The following is a 23293-nucleotide window of genomic DNA, read 5'->3' on the forward strand; positions in this document are numbered from 1 at the left end:
AGTAACCTAGTCCGTGACTGTAATACAACCTGAATAACTTTAACCTTGCTGAGAGAAACTGAAAAATCTTTTTAAAAACATTGCCTGAAAGCAAAGCTATCGAAAGGAACTTGTAAATGATACATATTAATATATTTTAAAAAAAATCTTATAGTATACGCTATTATAGTTATTTTAACATCATCATTCTGAGATGGGGTCGGGTTTTTTTTTCATTTGTTTCGTCACCTTATTTCTTATTTTGACCTTTGTATAACCTTGATTCAGTTCATGACATAGTCAATTAACTTTAAAAATGAAGTTTTTCTTCCTTCGTTTACAAAAGTATCTGCTAGAAAAATATATTAGCAGGGGGGGGGGGAGTGTCAAATGGAAGTCTTTGATTTTATTTTACATTTAAAAATTATAGACCATATAAAATTTGCATCTAAGCTATCGTGGATTTTTACCTTAACCCAATGGCAATCTTAAGTGTTGTTATAGACATGAATTTTACACTTCTAATATCTGTAAACTCTAATATCTCATATTGATTCCAGGTACTCTCATAATTTTAGTTATAAAGAATCAACTTTCAAAAATAAGATTATGTCTTGGTACTGTTCACTTAATGGGATCTGGACAAAGTTGCATTTCTGTTTTGTTTAAACCTTAAAATTTCTATTTTTGTTCAAAAATAACCAGATTAATAAAATGAGCTTACATGTACATGAAAATTCTTAAAATTCAATGACAACGATATTCTTCATAACATAACGTGAAACATCTGCGTTTGTAAACATGGACACGAGCTCTGTTATTGTTAATGTTTACGTTTTATCGGGTGTGTCCAGCATCACTGAACATGAACTGACAACAATTGTGTGTTTGTTTTGCTTTCTCACATTTATACTCTGAACTTTCTGGATTAGAGTTTAATATACAACCACTTTTCTTAAATATTAAGGATACCTTTTATTTCGTGAAAGTTAAGGATGTGTCAACCAAACGCATGCTTTAATTTCTAGTTTTGATAATTTTCAGATAAAAGTGTTTCTAATCATGCTTTTATAATATATCGGTCTGAAATATTTGCATGCAAATCATGATATTAAACCGAAAATTTTTGAAAATATTAACTTCAAATCTGTGTCCAAGTCCCTTTAAAAAATTATGAGAAAAGTTAAAATGGTAGAGGCACAGTTCTAGAGAGACAAATATACAAGCAGACAAAAAAAAATCACAACGATGCTTGTTCTCAGGAGAGTGGGGGAAATCAGTAGTTAACTGAAATTGTAAATATTTTAATTTTGCATTTCTTTAAATTTCAAGTACAACTATCTAAAGCTGTTTTATGACAAATAAATCAAGATTCATGTTGATATAATATCCAGTCTTTTTTTTTCTACGTTCTGATTACTTTGTGATACAGAGTGACGGTTTATCACGTGCAGGAGTTGGCATTTGTGGCAGGAAGTCTTATAGAAAATTGGCAAAATTCTGCAAATTCTTCCCAGCTACAGCCTTTGGAGTAGCAACACTCGTTCAGAACATTCCTTTTACTTCTCATGCCCATTACTGGGGATAAAAACTTCATAGAAGCAGATTTTTCTATAAAAACTCCATTGTCTTCAGAGATTTCTGTAAATAAGTAGTCATACTTTCACAGATTAATAAATCCGATGATAGAATTCTTAAAATAAAACTATTGAGAAAATGAAGAAAGTACTTACCCTCATCAATGTGCCTCTGTTTAACTGAATGGTCCCAGTCTGCTGAGCGTTTCCGGATTCTGTAAATGTCCACCCGACAGGCCAAGTCTACATGTTGATCCAGTTCATAATGACAAACCCGATGACAGTCTGTGTGCCAGAGAGATCGCCACTCGTTCTCTGTCCTGTCAGAATTCAAATCTTTATTAACTCACTCCACAGTCTAGCACATTCGTATTATATATGAAACGGGGTTGAAATATAATTTAGTAGGGCATGACAAAAACTGGATATATTTTGCTATCCAGATCTGTTTTAATTGGATTATATTTGAACAATTTTTTTTTGAATATCTGATGAATATATTTGTCGGACAATCCAGCTTTTCCTTACGTGATCAAAGTTACAAAACAAAGGTTGCTGGAAAAGTTCGCGGAGACAGTTATTTACGGGAAATGCACTGTGCATTTGTGGGTTTGACCACGAATGAAGTAGATATATATAATATTAGTTTCATTACTTGACGTATTCTACTGATTGGATTTAAATACAATCAATTAATTTATAATAAACAACATAATGTTTCAAAGTGATCTGCTATATCTATGTAATTTTCTTTTCTTATCTCCTCTATGTTCTGACCCCTGGTCTCAAATTTATGGTTGAGCCTTAGCTCCCAGATCTGTTTCTAAACACTGGGTTTCAAACACTCATTAAATATAATTTGCTCCTTTTTAAAACAGTAAAAATTTATGACATCCAAATGCAGTAATTTGAGACAAGTAATTTTTTAGAATTCAGAGAATTTAAAACTAACTATAACAATCTAGTTATATTAAATGAATTTTAATTCATTGCAATTTGACATTTTAAATTTGCGTTAATTTTATGAAAATAATTTCTTTTTCTTAATTTTCGATACCGTCACGGTAGCTCAGTCGGTAGAGCGCTTGCTCCGTGATTGGAAGGTTGTGTGTTCGAATAACGGCCGCGACTGAAAGTCGATAAAAAATAGGTAGCAACTGTTCCTGCAACTGATGAGACCTTATAAACCGAGGCCCCTTGTCACGGTAGGCGTTGGCACGATAAAGAACCCTTAATGCCCGATGGCCCTGAGTACCGAGTGACGTCTCTATATGAGTGAAAAATTCTCGAAAAGGACATTTGTTTAACGTCCCTCTCGAGAATTTTTAACTCATATGGAGACGTCACCACTTGCCAGTGGACAGCTGCAAATTTTGACCTATGCTCGGCACTTAGGGCCATTGAGGGGATCTGTTTCGTGCTAGCATCTACTATGACACGGGACCTCGGTTTATATGGTCTCATCCGAAGGACCGGTCCCACAGTGGGATCAACTCTTCACTCGGAGACTCTAGAGCAAACATTCTAACCACTGTGCCACAAGGGCGACTCGAACGTGACGTAAAACAACACACAATCGATCAATCAATTTTAATTGTTTAATTTTATTATGTTTTCTCAAAAATAATTTCAATTTTTATTTCTTAATCACAAAAAAATTTACGCTGTCGGAAAATTCATTAAATGAAGAAAATGAGCAATCTGTCACTTTTTGGAAAACAATTTACTCATGACAGATTGCGAAACAATTATTTGATCTACTAAATAAACTGCAAAATTCTTTTTATTTCGGCCTTTTTGTTGGTAAATTCTTTTCGAGATTGGCTTGACACATCGCTATGACACAGGTATAAAATTATTTGTACGATTTAGAATCTTGTTTATTTTTAGAAACTCAAAACGCATATTTAGCTAATTGACTTCATTACCTTTCGGCTCTTTGATAATGTAAATAATCAGTGTCAAGCCTTTCAAAAGAAATTGCCGACTTACCTGAAATAAATTTTGTAACAAGCATCCTGATTGGTCAGAGGTTCAATTCCGAAGTAGAGTCCGGATAGATTGGGAATTTAGCTAAATAAATTCACTTTCTATCCGATGACTCTCCAATAAACAACATTCAACTTTAATTGAAATTGTTTCTCTTTGCCAATTTAGGTAAGCTTGTGTTATTTTTTTTTTTCATTCGAATGTTAAAGACATTTAATTTAATTTAATAATTAAATTAATAATTAATTTAATTTAATAATTCAATTTAAAATTTAATTTATTATAGTTTTTTAATTAATAGTTTAATAATTTTCTCTAAAGTATTTTTAATACAGAATTATGATAAATTCCTTAGTTCATTTGACTTACACCTAACTTTACATATTCTCGTTATAGAAAATGTTCATAGAGCATGCACTTGTGTATAGAATCGACTGGGAGACATAAACTCCATATGCAGGTGATAAGGGTATATTGCTACATATACATAAATAAGGGAAGTTGACGATAGAAAAGTTGAAGTCGTCAGGTTTATCATAAAGTTTTGTTGTTATGTTACCATTAACGTCTTTTCTAGTAAAATATCCAAATATGAAACAGATGTGTCAGTCTCTGTGGTATCTTTTATTTCAAGTTCACTGGGATATATCGAGTCGACGTATGCTTGGAAGTATCTATTGTTAGTTGATAATACGTCGTCGATATATTTAGATGTCGAGTTGAAGGCAACAGCAAGTTGTTTTATTCTTCTCCTGTAGAAGTTTTTGAATAAATTCTGCTTCACATGAATATAAAAATACATCTGCTTATATAGGGGCACAATTGGTACACATGGGAATTTCGACAGATTGTTGGAAGACCTGATCTCCAAGAACTACGTAGATATTGTCAATCAGCAACTCAGGCATCCTTTTAATATCAACTTCGAAGTACTTGCGTGTACAATCAGAATGTTTTAGCAGACTGACTAATTTTGCAAATGACCAGTCCCTAACAAAATATTCTATAGTAAACTATAGTTAACTGTAGTTTACTATAGTTAATTAAAGTATCAAAGTAAAAACTTTGGAACTTTGATTCACTATAGTAAAAACTTTGGAACTTTGATTTGCTATAGTGAAAACGTTGAAACTTTGATTTACTAGAGTGAAAACTTTGGAACTTTGATTTACTAGAGTAAAAACTTTGGAACTTTGATTTACTATAGTGAAAACTTTGGAACTTTGATTTACTATAGTGAAAACTTCGAAAATTTGATTAACTATTGGAAAAAACTTTGAAACTTTGATTAACTAGAGGAAAAACTTTGATACTTTGATTAACTAGAGGAAAAACTAAACCTTGATTTAGTATCGTAAAAACCGATACATGTACTTTCATTTACTACAGTAAAACCCGTGGAATTATGTTTTTGATTCCCGTTCTTGACATTTTATGATATTTCATGGTCAAATTCATAAAAGCTTCAGAAAACTTTTTATTAACCTAAACCCTTCCCTTAAAAAATGTACAAGAAATGAATTTTAATTTAAGTTTGTCTCTCGTGTCGATAGATAAGCAACATTTATTTAAATGTATTTAATTTAATGCACATGTAGTTTAAGTTTTTTTAATGGAGAAAGGAAAAAAATATATACTATAAAATAAAAGCGTCATTTTGAACCAAAACACGTGCTCCATCAACTTCAGTAAACATGTATTTTCTTAAAAATTTATAAATGTAAATATTACATTAAAATTAAGTAATTTGTAAATTTAAATTAAGATGTACAACAACCCAAAGCCCCACCCAACCCCATCTCTACCCCCTAAAAAGGCAAAATAAGCATAACATTAGTTAAATACTTTAATACTCAGTAAGTTGATAAACTATTGTGAAAACTTTGAAACTTAGATTTACTAAAGTGAAAACGTTGATTTACTATAGTGAAAACTTTGGAACTTTGATTTACTATAGTGAAAACTTTCAATTGGAACTTTGATTTACTATAGTGAAAACTTTGAAACTTTGATTTACTATAGTGAAAATTTGGAACTTAGATTTTCTATAGTGAAAACTTTGATATACTATAGTGAAAACTTTGAAACTTTGATTTATTATAGTAAAAACTTTGTAACTTTGATTTACTTTGAAAAAATCCGTGGAATTATGTTTTTGATTCCCGTTCTTGACATTTTATGATATTTCATGGTCAAATTCATAAAAGCTTCAGAAAACTTTTTATTAACCTAAACCCTTCCCTTAAAAAAAGTACAAGAAATGAATTTTAATTTAAGTTTGTCTTTCGTGTCGATAGATAAGCAACATTTATTTAAATGTATTTAATTTAATGCACATGTAGTACAAGATTTCTTTAATGGAGAAAGGAAAAAATATACTATAAAATAAAATTTGCGTCATTTTGAACCAAAACATGTGCTCCATCAACTTCAGTAAACCTGTATTTTTTTTTTAATTAAAAAATGTAAATATTACATTAAAATTAAGTAATTTGTAAATTTAAATTAAAATGTACAACAACCCAAGCCCCACCCAACCCCATCTCTACCTCCTAAAAAGGCAAAATACAATGTAAGCATAAAATTATTTAAATACTTTTATAAGTTGATAAACTATTGTGAAAACTTTGAAACTTAGATTTACTAAAGTGAAAACGTTGATTTACAATAGTGAAAACTTTGGAACTTTGATTTACTATAGTGAAAACTTTGGAACTTTGATTTCCTATAGTGAAAATTTTGGAACTTTGATTTACTATAGTGAAAATTTTGAAACTTTGATTTACTACAGTGAAAACTTTGTAACTTTGATTCACTATAGTAAAAACTTTGTAACCTTGATTTTCTATAGTATAAACTTTGTAACTTTGATTGATTATACTAAAAACTTTGATTAACTATAATAAAAACTTTGAAACTTTGATTTACTACAGTTATAACTTGATACTTTGATTAACTATAGTTAACTATAGTAAACTATGGTTAACTTTAGTTTACTATAGTATTGTTTTGTTAGGGGTGACAAAGTAAGAGAAATTACGGAATCCATTTTTATTGAAAAAGCAGCTGTCTATGATGTCAAAAAGCCTGTGCTTTGATTTATCTTGAGGAATTGTTGTATTAAGTGTTGAGAAGTCGTACATTTTGATGTTATTGATTTTGGTAAAATTTTGTGATTTCAAATTTTCTAAAAGTTCCTTAGAGTTTAAGTATCCATATCTGATTTACACCTTTTCTCGAATATATTGTTGTACAGTACTTCTGAAGTTTCTCCTTCACTGCTGTTAATATTTTAGTGAGTTAATATTTTAGTGAAGAAAAAAGCTTGGTAGAACATTTACTGGAAACCGCTATGTACCTTTGTTTGAAAGGATGTTTATGTAGTTAGAAATCCAGTATAAGTATTTCTTTGTTGGGAATAATAAAAATATTTAAAACTGACATATGATTTTGAAGTTATGGATATAAGTTGGAATACCACTTGCAAATTCAAATCCCAGGTCTTCTAAAATACAGTTAAAATAAATCAGGGTTTTTTTATCTATGGATTATGACGTCCCAACAAATATGCAAATTTTAGATTGCATAAACTTACAAACAGTCAACAATTATTTCATTAAGTCTTTTTATATTAATCTTTTAAGTGACCATGAGTTTCAGTTACCTAAGAAGCAAAAGCTGTTTTTCAGTGTATATGATTATTCACCTAAGTCAAGAAATTTATTGGTAATGAGAGCTTCTCAAAGGCGACAAAATTTCTCTTAAGTTAGAAATCCACCACCGACAACTTCAGATTTCATTAGCCAACAAGGGTGTTAATTTCTGTTTATATGACTGATTAGATTACTAGGCTTTTAATCTATTGTAAAATATGACTTTGAGGTGACTCATAACATTCATATCTCGATTTCTATCTTCGATTATATCCTTTCAGAAACTCCTATTATGTTGTCAGATTAATCGACATCAACTTAAAAAAAAACAATACTGTATTCTGAATTTTACTAAATGGTGTGTATTCCGACAGGTATCCCAGTAAATAGGAATTTTTGAAATGTGTATTTTTCTAATACAAGTACATGTATATTGTTATGATTTTACTCTAGAGGAGACCGACAAACCCTAAATTTATAAAGGGTACAGCAATTTTGCAATTTACTGCTTTTCGATTGTAACAGTTAAACTAGAAGCGCGAGTTCAATTCATTCTCTCTAAACAATAAATGGTACATGAGGTTCCGTGTACAATATATATATATATATATATATATATATATATATATATATATATATATATATAAGCACTAAAAACCAACAACACTGTATATCCTAAGTGTCGGATCTACTAAGTAGATACAAGGTCACGGATGGAAATTTATATAAAGCACTAAAAATGACCAACGACACGAACAATAATAATTGTCAAATTTTCGGGACAACCTGTCCCTTCCTCAGGACAAAGAAAAAAGTTAAGAAGTCATAAAAACAAAGGAAATAGAGAAGCAAAAACAACTAGCACTACTACTAAACTACCAAACACTAAATATTTACAATGTTACATGTTTAATTTTGAGTTTATAGACAGTTGTGAACAAAGAAATCCGGAGCGCTATGAATTGCGTCCGGTCTATCGGGTGTACTCTGGTGAAGTGTGATTTACATAATTGAACGAATTAATTATCGCTAATTAATTACGGCCAACAGTAAATCGTACATTGTCTTATTCTCTCAAAATAGCGTAACTCTACATGATAGAAAGAAATTAAAGAAAGATAATATGGAAGGACAATTTTGAAATATGAATTTGGATATATTATAAATTTGGAAATCGGAAAAAAGAAATAAACAAAAATGTGAGCTGTAAATATTTGGGTAGGTTGTTCCAGGATTACTAATACGAATTAACGGTAAAGTTTACACTATATAGAGAGAATGAACTTGTTTGTTACAATTCGGGATTGGGTCTAGTTCACGTTCATCCTGGTGAAGTCATTAAGTTTGTTAATACCATTAGGGCGGAATGACTTCAGCCTGTGCATCCAGAACTTTTCCTTGCCTTTTCTCTGCGCGTCTGTCCATCTTGGATTATGGTCAATAACCACTACTGTCATGTCCTCCCATTTGTGACCTTCAAGGTTGAAATGTTCCCCAACGGGTTCATTGAGTTTTTTGGTCCTAATGGTAGAACGGTGATTATTGACTCTCCTGCGGAGATCTCCTGTTTCACCAACATACTGTTTGGAGCAAACTTTGCAGCTGATGAGATAAATGCAGTTGTCTGTTTGACAGGATAAATTCCCTAGTATTTTGTAGCTGCGGCCTGTAACGGGGCTGTTAAAACTGTCTGTGTCAGAGCTGTACTTACAGAGAAGACATTTTCTGTCAGGGCAAGTTTTAAAGCCCCCGTTAGGTAATGGATTGTCCAATCTGGTTCTTACTACCATGTCCTTCAGGTTCCTCGGGCGCCTGTATGCAGCCAATGGGGGCTCCTTAAAGACCTCTGCCATTCGTTTATTTGAGTGGAGAATTGGCAGATTCTTTTGAAGGATACCGCTGAGGTTCTTAAGGACGGGATGGTATGTGGTTACCAGAGGGACCCTGCCGCTATTGTCTTTTTCCTTGTAGCGTAATAGGTTTTGCCTGTCATGTCCCGCCATCTCATCAATAGCAGTTTGTACGGTGCGGGCATTGTAGCCTCTCTTGCATAAGTGGGACTTAAGGAGACCGCTTTGTTCTTGATATAAGGCAGGGATGAACAGATGCGCCGAATTCTGGTGGCTAGACCCTTAGGCACACCCTTAAATGTGTGTGGGGGATGACAGCTAGTTGGCATAAGATACAGATGGGAATCTGTGGGTTTCGTGTGGAGACTGAACTCGATTTCACCATCAGTCAGGGTAGATGTAGTATCTAGGAATATGTTTTTCGAATTAGATACGTCTACTGTAAATTTGATAGACTGATGAAAGGTGTTGGCGAACGAAATGAATGCCTCGAGGCTCTCGCGACATTCCACCCACTTCATCTCTATATCGTCAATGAAACGCAACCAGCTAAGGGGCCTAAATGGTGCTTGAAGTAGCAAGTTGCGTTCCAGTCTGCCCATGAAAATATTGGCATAAGATGGTGCCATTTTCGTACCCATAGCAGTGCCATTAACCTGCAGGTAATGTTCTCCATTAAACATGAAGTTGTTATACTTGAGAACATGTTCAAGGAGCTTGGCAAGGGACTCGGTAGAAGGAATTTGTATGGATCTACTATCCCAGACTTCTCTACAGGCTTCGATACCCTCATCGTGCGGAATATTGGTGTACAAAGATGTGACGTCCATAGTCACGAGAAGGGTATGATCTGGAAGGCCAGTAGAGGGCGTCTTGTTAATGTAGTCCGTGGTGTCCTTGAGATAGGATGGCAAATTCTCCACGTGTGGACGGAGATGTAAATCGATGTATTCAGAAAATTTCTCCGTGGGGTGTCCAATAGCGCTAACTATAGGGCGACCTGGCATACCTTCTTTATGTATCTTAGGAAGCAGATAAAATTGTCCTGGTCTACAGTCAATAGGATTGAGTGTCTCATAGACGTTGATACCAATCTCGTTTTTCTCAAACATTTCGTCAAGAGTTTTGGTGATGGCGGTGGAGAATTCTTTAGTGGGGTCAGAGTCCAGTTTCTTATAGAAACGTTCGTCTGAGAGTTGTCTATGGGCCTCCGCCATGTACGTCTCTTTGTCAAGCACTACTACTGTAGAGCCTTTGTCTGCTTTCTTGATTACAATGTCATCCCGATTCTTTAATGATTGTAAGGCGGATCTCTCTTCCTTACTCAAATTGTCGGGAGCCTTGTCTGGCATTGAAAGGAGTTTCTCTATGTCTGACTCAACGGCGTCAATATACGACTCAAGGGCTCCGCATTTGCCCGGTGCAAGTTCCCAGTCACTTTTTGGCCGATAGAGTTTGTGTTCCTCTAGGTCGTGCAATTGTGGCTGAGAAGAGTCATATGAGTCAACTTCGGAGTTTTTTCTAGAAAAATGCTCCTTCAACCGAAGTCTCCGAAAGAAAGCTCGGGTGTCCTCTCTGACTTGTTTTTCGTCGACCTCATGTGGCGTGGGACAGAAATTCAGCCCCTTGGAAAGAAGTGAGGTCTCCGATTCGGAGAGAGGAACACTAGATCTATTGAGCACTGGGCAGACGTCAGGAGTTTGTGAGGGTCCGTCCCTCGCGATTGTCGTTAAGCGCTTGAAGCGTCTCGAGCGGGGTTTACGTGTTTTGTTAACTCGGACCTCTGATCGGTTGTTCCTGGTCTGTGGAACACTGTCTCGGAGAAATTTCTTTCTTTGAGTCTTGTTGAGTTCATTTGTTAGGGCCATATTATAGGTGTCAATAATATTATGGGCTTCATCAAGATCAGCTTGGGACATGCTATCAGTGAGGGATGATTCTAAGGAAGTGATATCACTCTCAAATTGCCCTAACTTGTGGATATCCCAAGAAATGTTAATGGCACTGCTATGGGTACGAAAATGGCACCATCTTATGCCAATATTTTCATGGGCAGATTGGAACGCAACTTGCTACTTCAAGCACCATTTAGGCCCCTTAGCTGGTTGCGTTTCATTGACGATATAGAGATGAAGTGGGTGGAATGTCGCGAGAGCCTCGAGGCATTCATTTCGTTCGCCAACACCTTTCATCAGTCTATCAAATTTACAGTAGACGTATCTAATTCGAAAAACATATTCCTAGATACTACATCTACCCTGACTGATGGTGAAATCGAGTTCAGTCTCCACACGAAACCCACAGATTCCCATCTGTATCTTATGCCAACTAGCTGTCATCCCCCACACACATTTAAGGGTGTGCCTAAGGGTCTAGCCACCAGAATTCGGCGCATCTGTTCATCCCCTGCCTTATATCAAGAACAAAGCGGTCTCCTTAAGTCCCACTTATGCAAGAGAGGCTACAATGCCCGCACCGTACAAACTGCTATTGATGAGATGGCGGGACATGACAGGCAAAACCTATTACGCTACAAGGAAAAAGACAATAGCGGCAGGGTCCCTCTGGTAACCACATACCATCCCGTCCTTAAGAACCTCAGCGGTATCCTTCAAAAGAATCTGCCAATTCTCCACTCAAATAAACGAATGGCAGAGGTCTTTAAGGAGCCCCCATTGGCTGCATACAGGCGCCCGAGGAACCTGAAGGACATGGTAGTAAGAACCAGATTGGACAATCCATTACCTAACGGGGGCTTTAAAACTTGCTCTGACAGAAGATGTCTTCTCTGTAAGTACAGCTCTGACACAGACAGTTTTAACAGCCCCGTTACAGGCCGCAGCTACAAAATACTAGGGAATTTATCCTGTCAAACAGACAACTGCATTTATCTCATCAGCTGCAAAGTTTGCTCCAAACAGTATGTTGGTGAAACAGGAGATCTCCGCAGGAGAGTCAATAATCACCGTTCTACCATTAGGACCAAAAAACTCAATGAACCCGTTGGGGAACATTTCAACCTTGAAGGTCACAAATGGGAGGACATGACAGTAGTGGTTATTGACCATAATCCAAGATGGACAGACGCGCAGAGAAAAGGCAAGGAAAAGTTCTGGATGCACAGGCTGAAGTCATTCCGCCCTAATGGTATTAACAAACTTAATGACTTCACCAGGATGAACGTGAACTAGACCCAATCCCGAATTGTAACAAACAAGTTCATTCTCTCTATATAGTGTAAACTTTACCGTTAATTCGTATTAGTAATCCTGGAACAACCTACCCAAATATTTACAGCTCACATTTTTGTTTATTTCTTTTTTCCGATTTCCAAATTTATAATATATCCAAATTCATATTTCAAAATTGTCCTTCCATATTATCTTTCTTTAATTTCTTTTTATCATGTAGAGTTACGCTATTTTGAGAGAATAAGACAATGTACGATTTACTGTTGGCCGTAATTAATTAGCGATAATTAATTCGTTCAATTATGTAAATCACACTTCACCAGAGTACACCCGATAGACCGGACGCAATTCATAGCGCTCCGGATTTCTTTGTTCACAACTGTCTATAAACTCAAAATTAAACATGTAACATTGTAAATATTTAGTGTTTGGTAGTTTAGTAGTAGTGCTAGTTGTTTTTGCTTCTCTATTTCCTTTGTTTTTATGACTTCTTAACTTTTTTCTTTGTCCTGAGGAAGGGACAGGTTGTCCCGAAAATTTGACAATTATTATTGTTCGTGTCGTTGGTCATTTTTAGTGCTTTATATATATATATATATATATATATATATATATATATATATATATATATATATACAAAGAATATACAAGATACACGTGAAATAGAGGAATTACATCAAGTTAAGTAAACAAAAGTAATCATGGAGGACAGACTTGTTCGTATACTTTATGTGCACAATTCAATTAATACACTGGAGACAACAGTTGACAATAATTCTGAGAATATGTAAAAGTTTGGTCTATTACAATATTTTTAGGTAGATACATTTTCCGACATTCTGAAAAAGTTGACATTCTACAATATAGTAAAAATAAAACTGCTAAGTAATTATAGTAATGGACTCAGAGAGTTGCTATTTTGACGTCATCATGTCAAACTATCAATCAAACAGGGTGTGCTATAAGTTTAATACTGTACATTGGGATTTTTGGAAAATTATACACATTGGAGCAGGTCACAGATCTGCACAACATTAAGATTTTCTATACTTATAAATAAATAAGTTTTGCCAAGAACTTGAGAAAGGCTTCCACCAGAGTTATACTTGCACCTTTGAAATTGCTTCACATATGAGATGATGTCCGTCTTGAATTTAAATAAGACCATACCTTCGTTTTCGATAATCTACTCCGAAATAACAAAATTGAGAGTAAAGTGGTGGACACTCTTCGATGTATCTATGTCACAGGGACCAATAGATAAATCCAATATAGTGACAAGTTTGGCTTTCCAGAAAGCCTGTCATCTCTTTTGGCTTCATTAGTGTCACCGAATAAACAGTGGAATCTAACATTTTTTCCTCAGCTATTACAGGCAGAAGAATCTTACCTGAAAAATCTTTGACTAGGAAAAAAGGGGGTTCCAAACTCGAAAATCCTATTTCTTGGATAAGGGAGGGAAGATTTAAACTTTCTGACTTTCTCGAAAAACACATTTTACTTGGGGAGGGGGTATGAATATACGGCAACAAAAAGTGTGGGGAAGGGGGAGGGAAGCTGCCGTTCAGTGAACATTTGCAACAGTAATTTCAAAAATTGTTGTTTTTTTTTTTGCAAATGTGTTTAAAAAATGTAACCACTAAGCAGTATTCGTGAAGTTTATAAACAATCTTTATACAAGATGGGTAAAACTTTAGTGTTCCTATTGATTTTACTTCACAGCAGCTTACTCTGGCAGCGACCAAGAAGTTTTAAAGCGCTAACTTAAATTAGTTCGGTGTCATATAGTGAGACTTCCCCCAGTGAGACTCCCCCCGGAAGTCTGGCTATATAGTAAGACTCCCCCCTGCAGGGGGGGGGGCTTACTATGTAGAGAGCCTTCCCCCCAAAACGACTATAATGCAAGGCTTCCCCCTTCCGTGTTCAGTTCAATTTTATTTACGTCGACAATATATATATATATATATATATATATATATATATATATATATATATATATATATATATATATATATATATATATATATATATTTGCATTTAATTAGGTAATGATATTATAAAATAGATACATGTATATATTTTCAATTGAATAAATATAAAAGTGCGCATTAAAAATTTATCGTGCACAGTAAATTATTGAATTGTTCCGAAACGATACTTATCAAAAGAAATATCAGTTTAACATTTAAGAGATCATTACTCGTGGTGTTTGTCTATGTTTACCTGCATGGAGAATGCAATATACACAATTTAGTAAAGATGTACACTTGTAAAAATAACGTACATATACGTACATTTTTCATTAAGTTATCTCACATCAATACTTAAGAAATAAATAACAAGTTTAAAAACTTCTCTGGGAAATGAAGTGGATCCGTCACGTGATCAAATCCTGTGAAGGCCGAAGGCAAAGGATTCTGTTTTGAAGGGAATATTCTGTGAAAGGCTTAAGGCTACTTGTGAACAATTACAGTGAGCATATTGGTGTCTGGGAATTTTTGTATTCATGAGAACCCATATTCGATGTTAAAAAACACAAGAAACACGTCCGATGTTTGAAAATAAAAAGTTGGAGGAATTTCGGTCGGAAAGGGATGGATGGAGACACTTGTCCGGACCAGATAACTTAAAATCAAGTATAAAATTTGACCAGAAACATAAAATCTACGATTTCAGTAAGGCACATTTATTATGATGACACTGGCGACAGCTTACATTGTTAAGACAACGTCACAACGATCTCGATGATGGAGGTGTGCCTACCGAACTTCCGAAGTACAGTGTTTGTCAGCTGTTTGTGGCGTGATTGCATTACATTGATATTTTCCAACAGATTTTCAAATTTATTGTGAGTAAAGTTTAATGAAAAAGAAATTATAGCATTCAGAGCACAGTCACTTGTTTCGTATACGAGGCACCTCTACTTGTTTTTACCACAAGGTACCTAACTCAATTTCAGGCACCCCCGCTTCAAGCTCGTATTTTGTTTATATATCAATCATTAACCTACTTTAAAATGACATCGTTCGCTTCGAAAGACTTTTTTCTTGTCAAATTCATCGTTTCGGACGTCTCTGGTCGAGCCTCTTTATTGTAAACCACTCATTTCTTCCTCGAAAATTATCACGGTACAGAATAAGACTTCGAATCGGATACATTGACTTCGGTTGGGTTATAAATGAAGGATAAAACCAGAGACCTCGGAAAGGAATACTCGTAAGTCTCTGGATCCCGGGGGGGGGGGGGGGGGGAGGTCTCACTTTACAACCAGTCTTCCGGGGGAAATCTCACTATATAGCCAGCCTTCTGGGGGAAGTCTCATTACGGGGAAGTTCTCACTATACAACGCCGGCCCTCAATTGATTTCAAAAGATTTTCTTAATCTTATTCTCCTAAGTGACTTGGCCATCGAGCTACTGGAGATATGAAGGCCAAAATGAGCTACTCTTAGATCAGAACCTTCTACTGTCCAGATTCAACTTTTAACGCTTTATATAATATAAATACATGTACACGCTACTGAAAAAAATTGCATAGAAAAGTGAAAAAATGCCATCAACGTAACTTTTCTTGCAATATAGCCTACTTCCAAACATAAGTAATAAAATTAAAACGTTATCAGCTAAAATTAAGCATTTACAAATTGTCTGAAAGAGTCCCAATTTACCAACCCTAATATTTAGGCTGTTCTCGGAAACAATTATTTTATATAATAATGTTGCCTTTATTTCAAGAATAGATGTGATTTGATGACCTTTTTGCCATAAACCAGTAATGCAATTTAAAATTACACAAAGAAAATGATTGCAAGTGCTTTAATTATAAATCCTTAAAATATAAATCATCTCTTTTACGCAGGGGCATTTATGTCTCTGCTTAACTTGTGCTTTATTTTCTAATTTTTTCCCTCGAAATACATTCGCTGAATAAGATTTGTTTTATTTTAAAAATGGCATCAATTTATTGAGTGACCAAACATGCTAAAGTACACATAAAAGTAAAGTTTTCGCCATCAATTCACACCAGTTGTAGTTAAGCTTTTAATGCGAGTATTTACGTAATTTTTTTCACTTTGATTTCGTTTTTCTGTAAATTCTTGGATCCACGCCTTGGCTGTTCTAATCGATGCCATGCTTAGTGCATTTTGATATACACGCACTGACCATCATTTACGCAATAGCCTAGATAACTGCATGTATTTTGAAGACTCACCACCACCCAAGCGATCCTGTCTCCCGGACTCTATGATTCCTGTGTAGTTTTTCTTTAAGATGACCTGTTTTGTTTGATAACAAGACAGATCGCCCATATGTTTACATCTCTATGTTTAGAAATCGTGTCATTCGCCAGACCACCAGCTTATCAATGGCAGCTTACACTGGGACTTCATATCCGGGTTTCAAACTTAACGTGTCATCACAGATATATTAATTTTATCAAACTTGATTCATTTATTTTAAAATGCTGAAATACACACTGAAATCAATTATTTTATTTTTGTATGAATATTCAAGAACAAGGTTCACTTAGGACCTTTTTTGGCCCTGTTAATTTCTGAAAAATAAAAAATTCAGTTTTAGTTAAAAATACATTAATTTTACTTGGACCCTTGCTGACTGCATATCTATTAAAATTGACGTAATTTTCTCGCTAGTTCATGCATTATGACATCATGAATTGCGTCATTACCCCCAAATCCTGACAAATTCTTCAAAAATGACCAAAAATTTAAGCTGTTTCTCAATTTTTTGCAAAGACCCCAACCTCTGATCTAAAATGTTGAATTATATAATAAAAGTAATGTTTCAGAAGACTATAATCCATGTTTTATTTTTTTGGATCGCAGGTTGGGCTCATATTTTAATCCTTTGCCGAATGTGCTCAAATACACCCATTTTCGTCAAAATTCAAGAACATTACAATTTCACAAAGCCACTTTTACAATACCTAGACTCAGAGAGGAACCTTTTTTTTTATAGGAAATGAAAGCACTAAGTCTCTACTATATATTGATGTTTGAAATGGGATATTAATTGGGACTTGGTCAGTTAATTGGTATATCGACAGGGCCATTTTATGGAGTTAGTGAACCTAGCTCTTTAATCTTAATTTGTTGAGGTGTCTAGAAAATTCAAAGGCAAAGTGAATGCATGACGTATTCCCTCTGAATAGAACAGAGGACTTTGTTATTTAAGGATTATTACTGCATCCAATTTTTAGCGAATGAAAGACGTAAATAAAACTTGGTTTCGATGCAGCGGGAAACGTTTAACAAACTCAATATTTTCTCCAGTTTTAAATTTAACAGAAATATGGAAAAGTCTTCAGAGTTTTGCACGGATTATATGCACTTAAATACAGGTATAAATTTTACAAAGTTTTAGATGACGTAGCCGGAAATTTTCAGGAGAAAGGGAGTTATCTAAATTTAGATAAAAGAACCAAAAAAAGATCAAAGAAATACGCACGAAGCATTAATTTTCAAAGGTGGGAGTGTTAATGAAGCAAAATATAAAGATGCCCGAAAAGACTTTGACAACTGTCTGACAAGTAATAAAACAAAACATAAAAATTCGGGGGAGGAGGGGGTGTAGGTTCCAACAAAAAATGTTTGGATACATTCAGAAGGAGGGTTTGACTAGCTGTAACAAAAAATGTGGGACCGGTCTTGCAATGAAAAATCACATACTAAATTACATAATTTCACAGCAAATATTATTCTCGGAAAAATTAGGGAGCCATCCCACCCCCTTCCGATACTATTTTAATGTGCCTGAGAAAACAAAGCACTCGGAATTCACTGTCACTAAACTTTCAAATTGAAACTACTTGGATGTTTTCAAAATACAATTCTTAATATACTGTATTATAACCAAAAAAGTAGGTAAGACATAAAATAAAAAAAGTAGCGTGTTCCAGTTTTTATACTTCTATGATTACTAGTCTTGCATGATTTATATATTGAGATAATTTTGATAATTTAATTTTAATGATTACTGCAAAATTACTTCCAGAAATGACTTAGTATTATATGTAATTACTTTGTCAGCATTAATTGGCACCAGTTTAATTTTGCGCACTCGCGCGGGTAATCATTTAGTAACCATTACAAAAAATTTATGAGAAACAAAATTTGTACATGTATGTAAAAAGCAAGGTGTCAAAAGAACTAGTCTTCAAGTGGTAGGACAGACAATCTCTATAAGAAAATGCAAAAGGGGTGCTGTTTAATGGAGGATCGCCATATAATAGCACTAATAGTAGAACAGATACCAAAAATCTTATTCATAAACGAAATAAAAAACAATTTAGAAGTGGCTAAACGTAAGGAAACTGTTAATATTGAATTAGGACTTAAGTACATAAAAAGGACATACACATATGAAGGGTTTCAAATTCTCGTTAATTAGTGCTTCGTTGAAAATAAGTCATAGTGCATTTCCCAGCAAAAACTATGGGTGCCCAAAAATACTTATACTTTTTGGAAAGTGTAAAATTAAAAGGCATTATGTTCAATATCTGGCATTAGTTTGAGTTGTACGAAGTTAAATGATGATCTTATATTTATACACTAGTATTTTTTTTATGTGCTTCTCTGAAAATGAAAATAGTGAAAAATTAAATCAAATTGGTTAATAAGTCTTGAAACAGCTTTTGTCGAAACATCCTTCATTACTGGGATCTGCTTTGAATTCATCATGAAGATCTGCCTTTATAATTGAATCTGCCTTTGGACTATGAGTTACTATCATATCACTGAACATTTCATTCTGCTTAAATCTATGTAACTACATTGTGCGTTAAGAATACATGTAAGTAATTAAATGTTAACTTTCTTCTATTTCAAACTTTAAGGTCAGAAAATACATAATTAAGTAAAGGTTTATCCAATAAAGAGAATGTTTGAAATTAAAAAAAAAATGTAATTTTAAAGAAAATTCAAAATCTAACGTTACGACCAATCCACAAACAACAAAAAGATTACACTGTAGATTGGTGGGGGGCATTTTATTTGATAAAGGATGGATCCTCTTGAAACTCAGGACAAAAAGGCCTTAACTGATTGATTCCTATTACAAACCTTTGAAGAAACAATGCGTTGTAATCCTGGTAGTTATGGGAAGCCACTGTTACATGTGTAAATATCCAGAGTAAAGTCCATATACAGCAAGGGACCAGAACCATCACTTTCTGAAATGTTTTAATGAAAAAACTGTCATACTCAAAAACAAGTGGAGATACTAGTACTAGAAAAGACGTTTCAAAATGAAATGTGGTTTGAAACTTATTTGCAGTTAACATTGACGCATTTTCAACATATTTTTTGTATCATATGTGTTAACAAAAGAAGCACAAACATGACATTTTTTTCGGCTTTATACACTTTTTTTTTTTTAAAAAAGATGACAATTTAAATATGCTTTGGACAATTGTTAACACAATGCAATTTAGTGCTAAAAACTTTCAGTTGAGATTTATGCACGACTTTAAAGACCCTCTAAACTGTTGTACAGACTGAGAGGTATCGGAGTGCTTACCTGTTAAGGTCTAATTTCTAAAGTATTCTGTTTTGAGAAAAAAAAGCTAAATGTTTTACATGCAAAATATAGCTCAGCAGATTGATATTTGATGAGGTTTAAATGTGACGACAAATGATTGAGGTGAGATTGAATTGATACCCAATACACCTTTTATCATTTGTTTCTCACTACGTGACTTTTTTCAAAATCCAATTTTCAAACACATTGCTTTGATGGTTATGATAATGAAATACACCTCTCAAAAATCTTACCATTTTTTTTGTCTTAACGTGATCAAATTGATCATTTTGTTTTTAACATATGTTTGACTTTGATATCCACATAATAGCACTGAAATATTACTTCTCTCCCACTTTTAGTCAGAAAGGGATTTGGGTCTGTCTACTGAAAAGCAATTGCATTATACTACTGGTCCACAACTTTGTACTGAATAGGTATTAAAAGCTCATGTAGCATAAAAGGCACTTATTAATTGTACTTATTTTCAGTGGGTACATGTTTGCCTTGATTCAAAGAAAAGCTCATTTGCTCAAGATGTAAGGCCACGGGTCTGAAATGTGTAAAATATATATCGTCCTTAATTTTTAAAAGGAGCAATAGTAAAGGCTTGTTTTAAAGGTGGCTTATCTCACTCAGTTTATTTCAATACAACAGCACTAATTATTAGGGATGTCTCAAATTTGTCAATTCATTTTCGTATATGCGTTATCCTATCATGACAGGATTCGCGTCGGTTTTGGTAGTAAATTTGGTTGTAGATTTTTGTAGGTGTACAGTTAGGAATTCTACGTAAAATGTTATTTGTGTTTGATAAATATATCTATGTTAATTTTAAGTATATATTTGTTTGTTTGTTTGTTTGTATGTTTTTAACGTCCCTCTCGAGAATTTTTCACTCATATGGAGACGCCACCACTTGCCGGCAGAGAGCTGCAAATTTTGTCCTATAATCGGCACTTAAGGCCATTGAGCAGTGAGGGATCTTTTTCGTGCCATCACCTACTGCGACACAGGACCTCGGTTTATACGGTCTCATCCGAAGGACCGGTCTCCACGTCCCACAGTGGGATTCGAACCCGCGACGTAAGGATCAACTCCTTACTTCGCGACTCTAGAGCAGACGCTCTAACCACTGCGTCACGCGGGCGACTTTTAGTGTATACAACTAATACATATGATTTAAAATAAAATATTTTGAAGCCCCAAGTGAACCGATAGTTTTATAAAAGATTTAATAAAGTGATGTACATGTCTGTGGTCTTACCAAGGGTAAAATTGTGTAACGTTCAGATTATTAAAAATTAAACATTTATCTGCCTAATTAAAGATACAATTATAATCTTTAATACATTGTTTAAAAAATATAAAACAACTCCATAGACAATTTTCTTAGGTCATTTCTAAAACTGAGGATACGTATAACTCAAGATAGAATAGCATCTTTACTCTAAATGATACATTCGCGAAGTGAGTATGACTTTTATACATTTGAAGCTATAGGTATTTTGCACGCTTTGTAAGCCCATCTCCTTTTGGAAGAAACAAGATGTGTTTGATAAACACAAATGCTCCCGAGAGTAGCCTATGGTAATGATAAGCAATCAGAAACAATGTGAATTGAAAGGGTTTTAACTTTGATCGCCGATTGTGGCCCCACCCAACCTCAGGGGTCACGATTTGATCAAATATGAATCTGCACTGCGTAATGAAGCTTTCACAAAAGTTTCATCTTTTTGGCTTCGTGGTTCTTGAGAAGATTTTTGAAAAATGCCAATAATTTTTCACTAGTTCTTTATTATCTCCCCCTTGAAATAGGGCGAGACCCTTCATTTGAACAAACTTGAATCCCTTTCTTCCAAGGATACTTTGTGGCAAGTTTAGTTAAAGTTGGTCCAGTGGTTCTTGAGAAAAAGTCGAAAATGTGAAAAGTTTACAGAAAGACGGACGACGGACAAAATGTGATCAGGAAAGCTAATTGGAGCTTTCAGGTGATGGAGCTTTCAGCTCAGGTGATGGAGCTTTCAGCTCAGATGATGGAGCTTTCAGCTCAGGTGAGCTAAAAAAAGAAGAAAAGAAAGAGCGTGAAATCACTACTGTCACAAGTTTATAAACTATGCAGGTACTAAATGTACAGGTTAACATCACCTGATCTGTATTATGTGATCGAAGAAATGCTGTCCTTATTTGTGAAAATTCCCTCTACCAACTGAGAACATCGATCACTATCAAGATTTTGTTATTACAGTTTCCTAGATCGTCTAATATATTTAATAATATCCTCTTTCTACATATATTACCAGGTTTTGTTTTTTTTTTTGTTTTTTTTTTTTTGTTTTTTTTTTTTTTTTGATGTTTCTGCTGCTGTTAACCACGTCACACTGGCATGAATTAGAACTCTCACTATCAGACATGAACTCAGCATACAGTATATGATAATTAAAAAAAGAATTCAAGGTGTGATGCCCTGATATGGCAATTAATTCTCCCTATTCAATTTTTGAAGGAATGAATGAATACTTATTAAATATGCGCACGTACTTTTCTATTTGTATTTGAACATTCAACTTTTTAAGTGTCCATTTTATCTTCAGATTTCGCTGGTTGTACCAAGCTTTATCATAAAAGTGACTACGTTACACAATGGTCCCAGTTTTATTACGAATGTGACCACGTAAAAAAACTGGTCCCGGCTTTATCATGGAAGCGACTATGTAACATAATGGTCCCGGTTTTATAATGAAAGTGACTACTTCACAAATTGTCCCGGCTTAATCATCATCATGAACGTAACTAAGGAGCATCTTGGTCCAGGCTCTATCATGAAAGTGACTAATGAGATAATGGTCCAATCTTTATCATGAATGTCTACCTGCATTGTAACATTATGTTCCTGGCTTTTAAAATGACTTTAGATGGGATACAAAACTTCCGGTTGGGGTTATAAATGTAGGATAAAACCAGAGACCTCGGAATGGTTTACTCGGAAGGCTCGACCAGAGACGTCTAAAACGAATTAATTGATAAGAAAAAAGTCTCTCAAAGCGAACGATGTCATTTTAAAGTAGGTTAATGATTGATATATTAACAAAATACGAGCTTGAAGCGGGTATGCCTGAAATTGAGTTAGGTACCTTGTGGTAAAAATAAGTAGGGGGTGCCCCATATACGAAACAAGTGCGCGGGTTCGAATCCCACTGTGGGACGTGGAGATCGGTTCTTCGGATGAGACCGTATAAACCGAGGTCCCGTGGCACGAAAAAGATCCCTCACTGCTCAATGGCCGTAAGTGCCGAGTATAGTACCCGACTGCATCATTTCTCATCTACGTACTGTGGTGGTACTATGCATAATCATTAAAATGATGAAGTACGATAGCAGTACCCAACTTAATCATGAACGTGACTAAACAGAAAGGGCTTTACATCGTTTCATCTGTTGTTGACTTTTAATTAAATCTAGAATTTTTGAAGGAATGAATGAATACTTATTAAATATGCGCACGTACTTTTCTAA

General features: G+C 34.5%; 1 protein-coding gene across 1 annotated transcript; it reads right to left on the reverse strand.

The window, feature by feature from the left end:
* Nucleotides 1-1382: 1382 nt before the first annotated feature.
* LOC133178912 (probable insulin-like peptide 7) lies at nt 1383-19425 on the reverse strand. The gene is made up of 3 exons (XM_061313570.1): nt 19321-19425; nt 1686-1876; nt 1383-1608 (listed from the first exon to the last, which is right to left on the reverse strand). The coding sequence occupies exons 1-3, from the start codon at nt 19422-19424 to the stop codon at nt 1424-1426; spliced, it is 480 nt and encodes a 159-aa protein (XP_061169554.1). The 5' UTR covers nt 19425; the 3' UTR covers nt 1383-1423.
* Nucleotides 19426-23293: the final 3868 nt, after the last annotated feature.

The sequence above is a fragment of the Saccostrea echinata genome, unplaced genomic scaffold (assembly GCF_033153115.1).
Source record: "Saccostrea echinata isolate AGI-Se365-2 ecotype Australia unplaced genomic scaffold, CSIRO_AGI_Sech_v1 ptg000003l, whole genome shotgun sequence".
NCBI classification, from domain to species: Eukaryota; Metazoa; Mollusca; class Bivalvia; order Ostreida; family Ostreidae; genus Saccostrea; species Saccostrea echinata.

Bases quoted from the DNA above. Each gene is read 5' to 3' on its own strand.
- LOC133178912 (XM_061313570.1), bottom strand. From the start codon at position 19,424: ATGGTTCTGGTCCCTTGCTGTATATGGACTTTACTCTGGATATTTACA. The intron at 1,877-19,320 runs GTTTGTAATAGG...GAATTCTGACAG, and splicing joins AACGCATTGTTTCTTCAAAG to GACAGAGAACGAGTGGCGAT. The intron at 1,609-1,685 runs GTTTTATTTTAA...AAATCTCTGAAG, and splicing joins CTTTCTTCATTTTCTCAATA to ACAATGGAGTTTTTATAGAA.